The sequence below is a fragment of the Bufo gargarizans genome, chromosome 2 (genome assembly GCF_014858855.1).
Source record: "Bufo gargarizans isolate SCDJY-AF-19 chromosome 2, ASM1485885v1, whole genome shotgun sequence".
Taxonomy (NCBI): domain Eukaryota; kingdom Metazoa; phylum Chordata; class Amphibia; order Anura; family Bufonidae; genus Bufo; species Bufo gargarizans.
Window position 1 is genome coordinate 389,505,860 of NC_058081.1, and position 16,422 is coordinate 389,522,281.

Here is a 16,422-nt window from a genome sequence, read left to right on the forward strand (position 1 = left end):
GCTCCCTTCTTCCTTTCAGTACCTTCATAGTGAAGCAAATGAAGAGCATCAGAAATCTCTTATTTATTCCTCCTTACTTCTAAATTCATAAAAAATAATTAGCTATATGTCTACGTAGAGGGTCTCAAACATGTGGCCTATAGGCTACATGCAGGACCTGTGGCAATTATCTGTGGCCCGTAATCATGAATCAGGGTGAACATCTTGCCTCAAGGCAGAGGGTAGCAGTTTGCAGGGGGCCATGGGAACTTATGTCTCCCATCCCTGTCATTCAGCCTCATAGGCCCCAGACCAAAAGGCCTTACATCTATGAGGCAGTAGGACAGCACAAGAGGTCACAATGACATCACTGCGATGTCCTGTGCCAGGTCTCAGGCAGTCCGATGACATGGTCACCAGTGCTTGTGTCAGGACACCGGTTTTCATGACATTGTTTCAAGTCATTGCCCCGGAGACCCAGTGTAGGAGGTCAAGGTGATGTAATTGCAATCTCCTCCTCTGGCATGCGACAACTCAGGCCACAAGCCAGAAGAAGCTGGTGGCCAGCATAGCAGACAGGAGTCAGGTGAATGTTTTTTTTATATGTGGGCATTAACACAGGTCAGAGCATGATGGGGAGCAAGTGTTAATACAGGCTTGAGCACTACAGGGGCCATTATAATACATGGGGCACTACTGGGGCCATTAATATAGACCACATCACTACAGGAGGCATTATAATATAGGGGAACTACAGGGGCATTATAATACAGGGGGTACTGCAGGGGGGAGTATAACTAAATTGGGCACCACAGGGGGAGGCATTATAAATACTGGGTGCATTAAAGGAGGTGGTTTTTGAATACTAGAGCTACAACAAGGGGCCTAATAGATGCTGGGACCATTATAAGAGGCATTATAACTACTGGGGACACTATAGGGGACTTTATTACTACTGTTGGCTTTATAGGGGTGCCTTATAGATAGGCCTTTTTATTATTGGGGCTCTGAAGGAGTGTCTTATATAGGGGCTTTGTTACTGCTGTGGGCACTATAGGGGGCCTTATTTCTACTGGCAGAACAATGGTGACATAATTACTACTGGGAGTACTGTGAGGGCATTATTATTGGGCACGATATGGAGGGCATTGCTACTAATGGGGACACTCTGGGAGAGTATTATCACTATTGGTGGTACTGTAGGGGGCACTATTACTATTTAGGGCAGTCTGGGAGCACTATGATTATTGGGGGGACTATCTGTATGGCACTGCTATTTTTGCATTATGTTTGTGGGCATTGAAGAGCACAGTGGGCACAGTATTGGAGGGGGCAGCAGGGTGACAGTATTGGGGCACCAGGAGGGAGAGAAAGATGGAAAAGTAAGGAACGTCTGTGTGCCAAACTCTACCGAGACAAAATGCAGCTGAATGAAGTTGTTATCTGTCTGGTCTTAATGGATAAGATAATAAAAGAGAACGTCTACATCAGAGATGATGTCACTGGATCTAAGGCTTATGTGCTTCTATATTAATTTTGTATTGTATCGTATTTTAAATGAATGTTTCTGTGTGCAGTCCATATATCCAGCCTACCTTAAGACTGCTCCTCTAGACAGTGGACATAGAAGTCTGGGATGTCTTGCTTACCGTAGTGATAAATTTTTATGGAATTGTTGCGGCTCTGTGTGAGACTATTTCCTATACAGGGGAGGAAGACAGGAGCTCAAAAAGTTTAAAAAAATGCCTACTACAAAAATACATTTTGTATAAATTAGCCATTTTTGCAATAATGCAGACATGTTGACATTAGCTTTTTATGAGCTAATATACACATTAAATAAACATACTATTCTTGAATGAAATGTCAGCATGCATGTTTTTACAGATCATTGTGAAAACCAACCATGTGAGCCAAGAGGTGTATGTGAAAGCACTTTAAAGGGTTATAACTGTATATGCAATAAGCCATACACAGGCAAGGATTGCAAGAAAGGTAAGGTGAAAATTCCTTTCAAAATCTAAAAATGTGAACCGAGCTGTAACTTTGAAAATGCGGGATATTTACCTACTGGCATAATACTGGAACTGCTAAAATGGAGCTAGCGCTAAGTGAGGCTGTTGCAATGCGCTAAGTAGCATTCTCACAACCAGTGTGAGAATTCCATTTGCAATTTGGAGGTTACTTTAATGAGAGCAATTCCAGTATAAACAATTGCAGCTTGTTTTTTGTGAAGTCTGGTCATTGATCTTTGGAATTTTTACTTCACTGTTTCCTATCTGGTATATGGATATGTTAATATCATTCTTCTGGTTGTTACAATTACGGCGATGTTTACCAAATGTTTATATGTTTATGTCCCATCCCTTTGGATGGCATTTGGCAAATCCCCCTCTTTGCCAAACCAGCAAAGGGATGTATAATCACCTGTTTCCTAGCTTTGGCTTCAGGCTCCTTCTCTTCCTGGCCTTGCCTTCTCTGCTCGGCTCCCAGGATGTAAACTTCTATTTTGATGCAGCTGCAGCCAGTCTCTGGCCACAGCACTGACCTGCCTCCGTTGTTTCATGTGACCATTTGGGGAGCAGGTCGCCATTTCTCGGTACATTCAACTCACTGACATTTATAAAACAAATGAGGGGGAGACGGGGAAGGATAGAGTATCTACCACAATAGGTCAGAGAGTAACAATAGGCGGTTACACACTATTGTATAACGCATGCCAGGAAATAGCCCTAAATGGTGTCATCTATATGGAGATAGAAGAGTGTTCTCATGCTATAGTCGTTCATATAATGCCATGTCTAGAATTGATCTAGCTCTGGCTAATCCTGACTAGAGTTGAGCGAACACCTGGATGTTCGGGTTCGAGAAGTTCGGCCGAACATCCCGGAAATGTTCGGGTTCGGGATCCGAACCCGATCCGAACTTCGTCCCGAACCCGAACCCCATTGAAGTCAATGGGGACCCGAACTTTTCGGCACTAAAAAGGCTGTAAAACAGCCCAGGAAAGAGCTAGAGGGCTGCAAAAGGCAGCAACATGTAGGTAAATCCCCTGCAAACAAATGTGGATAGGGAAATGAATTAAATTAAAAATTAAATAAATAAAAATTAACCAAAATCAATTGGAGAGAGGTTCCATAGCAGAGAATCTGGCTTCCCGTCACCCACCACTGGAACAGTCCATTCTCAGATATTTAGGCCCCGGCACCCAGGCAGAGGAGAGAGGTCCCGTAACAGAGAATCTGTCTTCATGTCAGCAGAGAATTAGTCTGCATGTCATAGCAGAGAATGAGGCTTCACGTCAGCCACCACTGCAACAGTCCATTGGCATATATTTAGGCCCAGCACACACACAGGCAGAGGAGAGAGGTCCCGTAACAGAGGATCTGGCTTCATGTCAGCAGAGAATCAGTCTGCATGTCATAGCAGAGAATCAGGCTTCACGTCAGCCACCACTGCAACAGTCCATTGTCATAAATTTAGGCCCAGCACCCAGGCAGAGGAGAGAGGTCCCGTAACAGACAATCTGGCTTCATGTCAGCAGAGAATTAGTCTGCATGTCATAGCAGAGAATGAGGCTTCACGTCAGCCACCACTGCAACAGTCCATTGGCATATATTTAGGCCTAGCACACAGGCAGAGGAGAGAGGTCCCGTAACAGACAATCTGGCTTCATGTCAGCAGAGAATCAGTCTGCATGTCATAGCAGAGAATGAGGCTTCACGTCACCCACCACTGCAACAGTCCATTGGCATATATTTAGGCCTAGCACACAGGCAGAGCAGAGAGGTCCCGTAACAGACAATCTGGCTTCATGACAGCAGAGAATCAGTCTGCATGTCATAGCAGAGAATGAGGCTTCACGTCACCCACCACTGCAACAGTCCATTGGCATATATTTAGGCCTAGCACACAGGCAGAGCAGAGAGGTCCCGTAACAGACAATCTGGCTTCATGACAGCAGAGAATCAGTCTGCATGTCATAGCAGAGAATGAGGCTTCACGTCACCCACCACTGCAACAGTCCATTGGCATATATTTAGGCCTAGCACACAGGCAGAGCAGAGAGGTCCCGTAACAGACGATCTGGCTTCATGTCAGCAGAGAATCAGTCTGCATGTCATAGCAGAGAATGAGGCTTCACGTCAGCCACCACTGCAACAGTCCATTGGCATATATTTAGGCCCAGCACCCAGGCAGAGGAGGGAGGTCCCGTAACAGAGAATCTGTCTTCATGTCAGCAGAGAATTAGTCTGCATGTCATAGCAGAGAATCAGGCTTCACGTCACCCACCACTGCAACAGTCCATTGGCATATATTTAGGCCCAGCACCCAGGCAGAGGAGAGAGGTCCCGTAACAGAGAATCTGTCTTCATGTCAGCAGAGAATTAGTCTGCATGTCATAGCAGAGAATGAGGCTTCACGTCAGCCACCACTGCAACAGTCCATTGGCATATATTTAGGCCCAGCACACACACAGGCAGAGGAGAGAGGTCCCGTAACAGAGAATCTGTCTTCATGTCAGCAGAGAATTAGTCTGCATGTCATAGCAGAGAATGAGGCTTCACGTCAGCCACCACTGCAACAGTCCATTGGCATATATTTAGGCCCAGCACACACACAGGCAGAGGAGAGAGGTCCCGTAACAGAGAATCTGTCTTCATGTCAGCAGAGAATTAGTCTGCATGTCATAGCAGAGAATGAGGCTTCACGTCAGCCACCACTGCAACAGTCCATTGGCATATATTTAGGCCCAGCACACACACAGGCAGAGGAGAGAGGTCCCGTAACAGACAATCTGGCTTCATGTCAGCAGAGAATTAGTCTGCATGTCATAGCAGAGAATGAGGCTTCACGTCACCCACCACTGCAACAGTCCATTGGCATATATTTAGGCCCAGCACCCAGGCAGAGGAGGGAGGTCCCGTAACAGAGAATCTGTCTTCATGTCAGCAGAGAATTAGTCTGCATGTCATAGCAGAGAATGAGGCTTCACGTCAGCCACCACTGCAACAGTCCATTGGCATATATTTAGGCCCAGCACACACACAGGCAGAGGAGAGAGGTCCCGTAACAGAGGATCTGGCTTCATGTCAGCAGAGAATCAGTCTGCATGTCATAGCAGAGAATCAGGCTTCACGTCAGCCACCACTGCAACAGTCCATTGGCATATATTTAGGCCTAGCACACAGGCAGAGGAGAGAGGTCCCGTAACAGACAATCTGGCTTCATGTCAGCAGAGAATCAGTCTGCATGTCATAGCAGAGAATGAGGCTTCACGTCAGCCACCACTGCAACAGTCCATTGTCATAAATTTAGGCCCAGCACCCAGGCAGAGGAGGGAGGTCCCGTAACAGACAATCTGGCTTCATGTCAGCAGAGAATTAGTCTGCATGTCATAGCAGAGAATCAGGCTTCATGTCAGCCACCACTGCAACAGTCCATTGGCATATATTTAGGCCTAGCACACAGGCAGAGGAGAGGTTCATTCAACTTTGGGTAGCATCGCAATATAATGGTAAAATGAAAATAAAAATAGGATTGAATGAGGAAGTGCCCTGGAGTCCAATAATATATGGTTATGGGGAGGTAGTTAATGTCTAATCTGGACAAGGGACGGACAGGTCCTGTGGGATCCATGCCTGGTTCATTTTTATGAACGTCAGCTTGTCCACATTGGCTGTAGACAGGCGGCTGCGTTTGTCTGTAATGACGCCCCCTGCCGTGCTGAATACACGTTCAGACAAAACGCTGGCTGCCGGGCAGGCCAGCACCTCCAAGGCATAAAAGGCTAGCTCTGGCCACGTGGACAATTTAGAGACCCAGAAGTTGAATGGGGCCGAACCATCAGTCAGTACGTGGAGGGGTGTGCACACGTACTGTTCCACCATGTTAGTGAAATGTTGCCTCCTGCTAACACGTTGCGTATCAGGTGGTGGTGCAGTTAGCTGTGGCGTGTTGACAAAAGTTTTCCACATCTCTGCCATGCTAACCCTGCCCTCAGAGGAGCTGGCCGTGACACAGCTGCCTTGGCGACCTCTTGCTCCTCCTCTGCCTTGGCCTTGGGCTTCCACTTGTTCCCCTGTGACATTTGGGAATGCTCTCAGTAGCGCGTCTACCAACGTGCGCTTGTACTCGCGCATCTTCCTATCACGCTCCAGTGCAGGAAGTAAGGTGGGCACATTGTCTTTGTAGCGTGGATCCAGCAGGGTGGCAACCCAGTAGTCCGCACAGGTTAAAATGTGGGCAACTCTGCTGTCGTTGCGCAGGCACTGCAGCATGTAGTCGCTCATGTGTGCCAGGCTGCCCAGGGGTAAGGACAAGCTGTCCTCTGTGGGAGGCGTATCGTCATCGTCCTGCCTTTCCCCCCAGCCACGCACCAGTGATGGACCCGAGCTGCGTTGGGTGCCACCCCGCTGTGACCATGCTTCATCCTCATCCTCCTCCACCTCCTCCTCATCCTCGTCCTCCTCGTCCTCCAGTAGTGGGCCCTGGCTGGCCACATTTGTACCTGGCCTCTGCTGTTGCCAAAAACCTCCCTCTGAGTCACTTCGAAGAGACTGGCCTGAAAGTGCTAAAAATGACCCCTCTTCCTCCTCCTCCTCCTCCTCCTGGGCCACCTCCTCTTCCATCATCGCCCTAAGTGTTTTCTCAAGGAGACATAGAAGTGGTATTGTAACGCTGATAACGGTGTCATCGCCACTGGCCATGTTGGTGGAGTACTCGAAACAGCGCAACAGGGCACACAGGTCTCGCATGGAGGCCCAGTCATTGGTGGTGAAGTGGTGCTGTTCTGTAGTGCGACTGACCCGTGCGTGCTGCAGCTGAAACTCCACTATGGCCTGCTGCTGCTCGCACAGTCTGTCCAGCATGTGCAAGGTGGAGTTCCACCTGGTGGGCACGTCGCATATGAGGCGGTGAGCGGGAAGGCCGAAGTTACGCTGTAGCGCAGACAGGCGAGCAGCGGCAGGATGTGAACGCCGGAAGCGCGAACAGACGGCCCGCACTTTATGCAGCAGCTCTGACATGTCGGGGTAGTTGTGAATGAACTTCTGCACCACCAAATTCAGCACATGCGCCAAGCAAGGGATGTGCGTCAAATTGGCTAGTCCCAGAGCTGCAACGAGATTTCGCCCATTATCACACACCACCAGGCCGGGCTTGAGGCTCACCGGCAGCAACCACTCGTCGGTCTGTTGTTCAATACCCCGCCACAACTCCTGTGCGGTGTGGGGCCTGTCCCCCAAACATATGAGTTTCAGAATGGCCTGCTGACGTTTACCCCGGGCTGTGCTGAAGTTGGTGGTGAAGGTGTGTGGCTGACTGGATGAGCAGGTGGAAGAAGAGGAGGAGGAAGCCGAGAAGGAGGAGGTGGCAACAGGAGGCAAAGAATGTTGCCCTGCGATCCTTGGCGGCGGAAGGACGTGCGCCAAACAGCTCTCCGCCTGGGGCCCAGCTGCCACTACATTTACCCAGTGTGCAGTTAGGGAGATATAGCGTCCCTGGCCGTGCTTACTGGTCCACGTATCTGTGGTTAGGTGGACCTTGCTACAGATGGCGTTGCGCAGTGCACACTTGATTTTATCGGATACTTGGTTGTGCAGGGAAGGCACGGCTCTCTTGGAGAAGTAGTGCCGGCTGGGAACAACATACTGTGGGACAGCAAGCGACATGAGCTGTTTGAAGCTGTCTGTGTCCACCAGCCTAAATGACAGCATTTCATAGGCCAGTAGTTTAGAAATGCTGGCATTCAGGGCCAGGGATCGAGGGTGGCTAGGTGGGAATTTACGCTTTCTATCAAATGTTTGTGAGATGGAGAGCTGAACGCTGGCGTGTGACATGGTTGAGACGCTTGGTGACGGAGGTGGTGGTGGTGGTGTTGGTGGTACATCCCCTGTTTGCTGGGCGGCAGGTGCCAACGTTCCTCCAGAGGCGGAGGAAGAGGCCGAGGCGGCAGCAGCAGAATAGGCCGAGGCGGCAGCAGCAGAAGAGGTAGCAGGGGGAGCCTGAGTGACTTCCTTGGTTTTAAGGTGTTTACTCCACTGCAGTTCATGCTTTGCATGCAGGTGCCTGGTCATGCAGGTTGTGCTCAGGTTCAGAACGTTAATGCCTCGCTTCAGGCTCTGATGGCACAGCGTGCAAACCACTCGGGTCTTGTCGTCAGCACATTGTTTGAAGAAGTGCCATGCCAGGGAACTCCTTGAAGCTGCCTTTGGGGTGCTCGGTCCCAGATGGCGGCGGTCAGTAGCAGGCGGAGTCTCTTGGCGGCGGGTGTTCTGCTTTTGCCCACTGCTCCCTCTTTTGCTACGCTGTTGGCTCGGTCTCACCACTGCCTCTTCCTCCGAACTGTGAAAGTCAGTGGCACGACCTTCATTCCATGTGGGGTCTAGGACCTCATCGTCCCCTGCATCGTCTTCCACCCAGTCTTGATCCCTGACCTCCTGTTCAGTCTGCACACTGCAGAAAGACGCAGCAGTTGGCACCTGTGTTTCGTCATCATCAGAGACATGCTGAGGTGGTATTCCCATGTCCTCATCATCAGGAAACATAAGTGGTTGTGCGTCAGTGCATTCTATGTCTTTCACCGCTGGGGAAGGGCTAGGTGGATGCCCTTGGGAAACCCTGCCAGCGGAGTCTTCAAACAGCATAAGAGACTGCTGCATAACTTGAGGCTGAGACAGTTTCCCTGGTATGCATGGGGGTGATGTGACAGACTGATGGGGTTGGTTTTCAGGCGCCATCTGTGCGCTTTCTGCAGAAGACTGGGTGGGAGATAATGTGAACGTGCTGGATCCACTGTCGGCCACCCAATTGACTAATGCCTGTACCTGCTCAGGCCTTACCATCCTTAGAACGGCATTGGGCCCCACCATATATCGCTGTAAATTCTGGCGGCTACTGGGACCTGAGGTAGTTGGTACACTAGGACGTGTGGATGTGGCAGAACGGCCACGTCCTCTCCCAGCACCAGAGGGTCCACTAACACCACCACGACCATGTCCACGTCCGCGTCCCTTACTAGATGTTTTTCTCATTGTTATGGTTCACCACAACAACAAATATATTATTTGGCCCAATGTATTGTATTCAAATTCAGCGGGATATAAATTTGAGGCCTAGTATTTAGGCGCTGGGTGACCGGTATGGATTTAGTGACAGAATTAGACTTGGAAATGCACAGAAGCGTGTGTGTGAAGTTATTCTGAATGACCCTATGTGCACCTTCAATATGATCTACCCTTTTAGGGATAGATTTCAAATAGCTCTGATATAGAAGAAACCACTAAATTATGAAATTGCTAAATTGGGAATTGTATTTCAACCCAGAACAAGAAATGTGCTTTGACGGACACTAAATATCTTGCCCAGCAACAACAGTACAGCGGTAACGAGAGATTTAGCAGGATATAAATTTGAGGCCTAGTATTTAGGCGCTGGGTGACAGGTATGGGTTTAGTGACAGAATTAGACTTGAAAATACACAGTAGCGGGTGTGTGTGAAGTTATTCTGAATGACCCAATGTGCACCTTGAATATTATATACCCTTTTAGGGATAGATTTCAAATAGCTCTGATATAGCAGAAACCACTAAATTATGAAATTGCTAAATTGGGAATTGTACTTCAACCCAGAACAAAAAATGTGCTTTGACGGACACTAAATAACTTTCCCAGCTACAACAGGACAGCGGTAACGAGAGATTTAGCAGGATATAAATTTGAGGCCTAGTATTTAGGCGCTGGGTGACAGGTATGGGTTTAGTGACAGAATTAGACTTGGAAATACACAGTAGCGGGTGTGTGTGAAGTTATTCTGAATGACCCAATGTGCACCTTGAATATTATATACCCTTTTAGGGATAGATTTCAAATAGCTCTGATATAGCAGAAACCACTAAATTATGAAATTGCTAAATTGGGAATTGTACTTCAACCCAGAACAAAAAATGTGCTTTGACGGACACTAAATAACTTTCCCAGCTACAACAGGACAGCGGTAACGAGAGATTTAGCGGGATATAAATTTGAGGCCTAGTATTTAGGCGCTGGGTGACAGGTATGGGTTTAGTGACAGAATTAGACTTGGAAATACACAGTAGCGGGTGTGTGTGAAGTTATTCTGAATGACCCTATGTGCACCTTCAATATGATCTACCCTTTTAGGGATAGATTTCAAATAGCTCTGATATAGCAGAAACCACTAAATTATGAAATTGCTAAATTGGGAATTGTATTTCAACCCAGAAGAAAAAATGTGCTTTGACGGACACTAAATAACTTTCCCAGCTACAACAGGACAGCGGTAACGAGAGATTTAGCAGGATATAAATTTGAGGCCTAGTATTTAGGCGCTGGGTGACAGGTATGGGTTTAGTGACAGAATTAGACTTGAAAATACACAGTAGCGGGTGTGTGTGAAGTTATTCTGAATGACCCAATGTGCACCTTGAATATTATATACCCTTTTAGGGATAGATTTCAAATAGCTCTGATATAGCAGAAACCACTAAATTATGAAATTGCTAAATTGGGAATTGTACTTCAACCCAGAACAAAAAATGTGCTTTGACGGACACTAAATATCTTTCCAAGCAACAACAGTACAGCGGTAACGAGAGATTTAGCAGGATATAAATTTGAGGCCTAGTATTTAGGCGCTGGGTGACAGGTATGGGTTTAGTGACAGAATTAGACTTGGAAATACACAGTAGCGGGTGTGTGTGAAGTTATTCTGAATGACCCAATGTGCACCTTGAATATTATATACCCTTTTAGGGATAGATTTCAAATAGCTCTGATATAGCAGAAACCACTAAATTATGAAATTGCTAAATTGGGAATTGTACTTCAACCCAGAACAAAAAATGTGCTTTGACGGACACTAAATAACTTTCCCAGCTACAACAGGACAGCGGTAACGAGAGATTTAGCGGGATATAAATTTGAGGCCTAGTATTTAGGCGCTGGGTGACAGGTATGGGTTTAGTGACAGAATTAGACTTGGAAATACACAGTAGCGGGTGTGTGTGAAGTTATTCTGAATGACCCAATGTGCACCTTGAATATTATATACCCTTTTAGGGATAGATTTCAAATAGCTCTGATATAGCAGAAACCACTAAATTATGAAATTGCTAAATTGGGAATTGTACTTCAACCCAGAACAAAAAATGTGCTTTGACGGACACTAAATAACTTTCCCAGCTACAACAGGACAGCGGTAACGAGAGATTTAGCGGGATATAAATTTGAGGCCTAGTATTTAGGCGCTGGGTGACAGGTATGGGTTTAGTGACAGAATTAGACTTGGAAATACACAGTAGCGGGTGTGTGTGAAGTTATTCTGAATGACCCTATGTGCACCTTCAATATGATCTACCCTTTTAGGGATAGATTTCAAATAGCTCTGATATAGCAGAAACCACTAAATTATGAAATTGCTAAATTGGGAATTGTATTTCAACCCAGAAGAAAAAATGTGCTTTGACGGACACTAAATAACTTTCCCAGCTACAACAGGACAGCGGTAACGAGAGATTTAGCAGGATATAAATTTGAGGCCTAGTATTTAGGCGCTGGGTGACAGGTATGGGTTTAGTGACAGAATTAGACTTGAAAATACACAGTAGCGGGTGTGTGTGAAGTTATTCTGAATGACCCAATGTGCACCTTGAATATTATATACCCTTTTAGGGATAGATTTCAAATAGCTCTGATATAGCAGAAACCACTAAATTATGAAATTGCTAAATTGGGAATTGTACTTCAACCCAGAACAAAAAATGTGCTTTGACGGACACTAAATAACTTTCCCAGCTACAACAGGACAGCGGTAACGAGAGATTTAGCGGGATATAAATTTGAGGCCTAGTATTTAGGCGCTGGGTGACCGGTATGGATTTAGTGACAGAATTAGACTGGGATATGGCCAAAAAATAACCACACTATTGCTGGTTAAATGCACTTGGTGACGGGCGCAGCTTGCCCCTGATGTAGTATATGGCCAAAAAATGAACAGACTATTGCTGGTTAAATGCACTTGGTGTCACAGCTTGACCAACCACACTACTGAGGGTTAAATGCACTTGGTGACGGGCGCAGCTTGCCCCTGATGTAGTATATGGCCAAAAAATAAACAGACTATTGCTGGTTAAATGCACTTGGTGTGACAGCTTCACCCTGATGTAGGCTTTAGCCAGAAAACAACCACACCATTGAGGGTTAAATGCACTTGGTGACAGGCGCAGCTTGCCCCTGATTTTGTATATGGCCAAAAAATGAACAGACTATTGCTGGTTAAATGCACTTGGTGTGACAGCTTCACCCTGATGTAGGCTTTAGCCAAAAAACAACCACACCATTGAGGGTTAAATGCACTTGGTGACAGGCGCAGCTTGCCCCTGATTTTGTATATGGCCAAAAAATGAACAGACTATTGCTGGTTAAATGCACTTGGTGTGACAGCTTCACCCTGATGTAGGCTTTAGCCAAAAAACAACCACACCATTGAGGGTTAAATGCACTTGGTGACAGGCGCAGCTTGCCCCTGATTTTGTATATGGCCAAAAAATGAACAGACTATTGCTGGTTAAATGCACTTGGTGTGACAGCTTCACCCTGATGTAGGCTTTAGCCAAAAAACAACCACACCATTGAGGGTTAAATGCACTTGGTGACAGGCGCAGCTTGCCCCTGATTTTGTATATGGCCAAAAAATGAACAGACTATTGCTGGTTAAATGCACTTGGTGTGACAGCTTCACCCTGATGTAGGCTTTAGCCAAAAAACAACCACACCATTGAGGGTTAAATGCACTTGGTCGCAGCTTGTGCTGGCGCACCACAAGACACAAAATGGCCGCCGATCACCCCAGAAAAATGTGACTGACAAACGGTCTGGGCAGCCTAAAAACAGTGAGCAATTGAGGATCAGCAGCTCAATGATCCACAGCTGCAGATCGATCAGTTAATCAAGTCCTTTGGAGGAGTTAATCTGCCTAATCTCGCCCTACTGTCGCAGCCGCAACCTCTCCCTACGCTAATCAGAGCAGAGTGACGGGCGGCGCTATGTGACTCCAGCTTAAATAGAGGCTGGGTCACATGGTGCTCTGGCCAATCACAGCCATGCCAATAGTAGGCATGGCTGTGATGGCCTCTTGGGGCAAGTAGTATGACGCTTGTTGATTGGCTGCTTTGCAGCCTTTCAAAAAGCGCCAAGAAAGCGTCACAAAAGCGCCAAGAAAGCGACGAACACCGAACCCGAACCCGGACTTTTACGAAAATGTCCGGGTTCGGGTCCGTGTCACGGACACCCCAAAATTCGGTACGAACCCGAACTATACAGTTCGAGTTCGCTCATCCCTAATCCTGACCTCATAGATTCTGTGATTAGACTGAAATATGAAACTCATGGCATCTCTGACCACTCCTGCTGGTTTTAAAGGGAAGAGATACTATAATAAAGACTAGGAGATTTCGACTCAATCCGTACTGGATACTACTTATTAAAGAACAAAAATCTACAGGCAAGGAGACTTGGAATCCAAATGTCGGTTCAACACATATCCGTTTTGTTTGGGAGGCCCTTAGGGCATTCCTTAGGGGCCTATATAACTGGAAAATAAAGAAAAGTAGGTTAATCTTTGCTAAAACGGAGAAGCAGCTGGAGGAGAGAGTTAATGAACTAGACAAACTGTGGCCCTCCAGCTGTTTCAAAACTACAACTCCCAGCATGCCTGGATAGCTTACAGCTATTAGGGCATGCTGGGAGTTGAAGTTTTGCAACAGCTGGAGGGCCGCAGTTTGGACATGTCTGAACTAGAGGATGCTATTAGTAAGAATAAGGCCCCATGCACATGGCCGTGTTTCACGTCCGTGTGCGGGCCGTGGAACCGCGGCCTGGATCCCTCCTGAGAGCAGGAGCGCACGGCGTCACTGGTTGCTATGACGCCGTGCGCTCCCTGCTGCCACCGCAATACAGTAATACACTGGTATAGATCATACCAGTGTATTACTGTACTGTGCCGGCAGCAGGAAGCGCACGGCGTCATAGCAACCAGTGACGCCGTGCGCTCCTGCTCTCAGGAGGGATCCAGGCCGCGGTTCCACAGCCCGCACACGGCCGTGAAACACGGCCGTGTGCATGGGGCCTAACACTCCGTCAACCCAGCTTCAATTAATAAACGCTAGGGAGGAATATAAAAATGATTTAATTAATAAGGCACAACATAGAGTCTTCTTTGCCAGCCAGAGAAACTTTTGAGAGTCTGGGATATCCGTTGTTTACTGGTCTCTTTGATTTATAATCCAGGGGGGAATAATAAAATGAAAAGTATCAGAATGAAGGATGGTAGTATAACTTATAACCCACAAGTTATTAAGGGGGAGTTTGTTGAATTTTTCTTGACTTTACATGAATCCGAGTCAGGTGGTAGAGAGGAGGACATTGATCTATTCCTGAACAATATAGAAATCGCCACGTTCATTTCTGAGGAAAATGAACTATTGAACGCCCCAAATCAATTATCTGAGTTGCAGGAATCAATAAGAAATACTGAAGGGAACTCTGCTCCTAGAACACATGGCCTTCCATTCGAAATATATAGATTCTACGGGGGATGTGTTGCTCCCGTACTTTCTCCAAGTCTTAGGCCTCATGCACACGACCGTGCTGTTTTTTGCGGTCCACAAACTGCGGATCTGCAAAAAACGGAAGCCGCCCGAAAATTCTGGCAAATACACTTAAATTGGTAATAGATAAATTAATCCACCCAGACTAAGCAGGATTCCTCCCTAAACGCTATGCACAAACAAATATCCTTAGAGCATTTGTTAATATAGCAGTAGGAGAAGGTGAGGACTACTCCATCCTGTCATTCGATGTAGCTAAAGCATTTGACCGGGTGGAGTGATTTTCCTTTGACAGACTATGAGTAAGATGAAATTGGGGAAAAATGTTATCAAATGGGTTCAACTGTTATATAGTAACCTGACAGCTAGAATTGATATTGATGGGACATGGTCAAACTCCTTTAAACTTCATTGTGGTATGAGGCAGGGTTGTCCCCTCTCTCCGTTACTGTTTGTAATCATTTTGGAACCACTTGCTTGTAAAATAAGATCGGATGATAAGAATTTAGGATTTGGGGATAAGGGGATCAATGATAAGATCAGCTTATATGTGGACAATGTTATGATTTTCCTGAAAGCGGGATGCAAAGCACTACCATATGTAATGACTATAATAGATGAATTTGGACTTCTTTCTGGATATGAAATAAATTGGGCAAAATCGTTACTGCTGCCACTGAATTGACCAGTTATTGACAAAGATGTAAAGGTTCGGATTTTGGATCAAAGAGAGCCCTTGGAATATCTATGAATTAAGAACTATGGTGCTGAACTACAGTCATATAACACATTACATTTATCTCCACTGATTATTAAAATTAAAGTTAAAATAAGAGTTTGGAAAATAATCGGAAATAATTGCTCTGGTTAAAATGGTAATATTACCGCAAATTCTATACACTATGGGCCAGATTTATCATTACGCTTACTTCTTACTCCACTTTTACATATGTTCAAAGTCAGATTTATTAATGGTCTTTTAATACTGTGATAAATGTGGTTTGACGGTAGCAGTTTATCCTTTAGTAAGCGACTTTACAAAAGTTGCATGTCTTTACGAAAAAGTTGCGTGTTCTATTAAAAAGTCGCATAAAATAAGCATGGTCCTCACTGGAGGATTTTTTGGCAATTTTTTGCGACTTTTTAAAATTGTCGCAATAGTAAATCTGTCTAGAGAATAATTCACATAAGAAAACACACCCACTTTCAGAAAACTGCCGAGCATAGCGCAGAGCCAATAAAAGTCGTAATTTTTAGCGATTGCGCAAAAAATTACGACTTTTTCACTCCATTATTTTGATTTGAGCTAATGATAAATCTGGCCCATTAACTGTATGCCTAATTTGGATAGAGGACTCCTTTTTTAATCTAATGGAAAGAGTAATCAACTATTTAATATGGGGAAGGAAACGTATACAGATTTTTTTTGTGGCGACTTTTATTTTGGACAGGCAGTGTATATATCATGCATTGGCATATATCAAAAGCATTATTGTCTGTCAGTGATACACTGACAGGTAACGCACTGTACTAATACAATACTAATATATACAGTACTGTACATCTGTGTGAAGGCAACACTGACCTGAGGTCCGTGTGAAGCTAATGCTGCAAGCCCCAGAGGAGCCGAGTGGAGAATTGAAGTGGTAGTGGCACTGGCTGCAATAGTTATTCACAGTGGCAATCCTCACACCGATGCCCCATGGGCAGTGATAGGAGGGCTCACCCCTTCCTCCCATGGGGCACACCCTGATGTTGGGGCTCCTGCCTGATGGTAGTTGGGGTGCCTTTGGTGTTATGAGTTGTTGTGCGG

At 46.1% G+C, this 16,422-nt stretch overlaps 1 protein-coding gene across 1 annotated transcript in view; it reads left to right on the plus strand.

The window, feature by feature from the left end:
• Positions 1–16,422, plus strand: part of F12 (coagulation factor XII) — a 97,686-nt gene that overhangs the window by 23,716 nt on the left and 57,548 nt on the right. Inside the window, exon 5 of the mRNA XM_044280802.1 lies at positions 1,867–1,974. Coding sequence (XP_044136737.1) covers positions 1,867–1,974 — 108 coding nt within the window. The remainder of the gene's footprint in view (positions 1–1,866; positions 1,975–16,422) is intronic.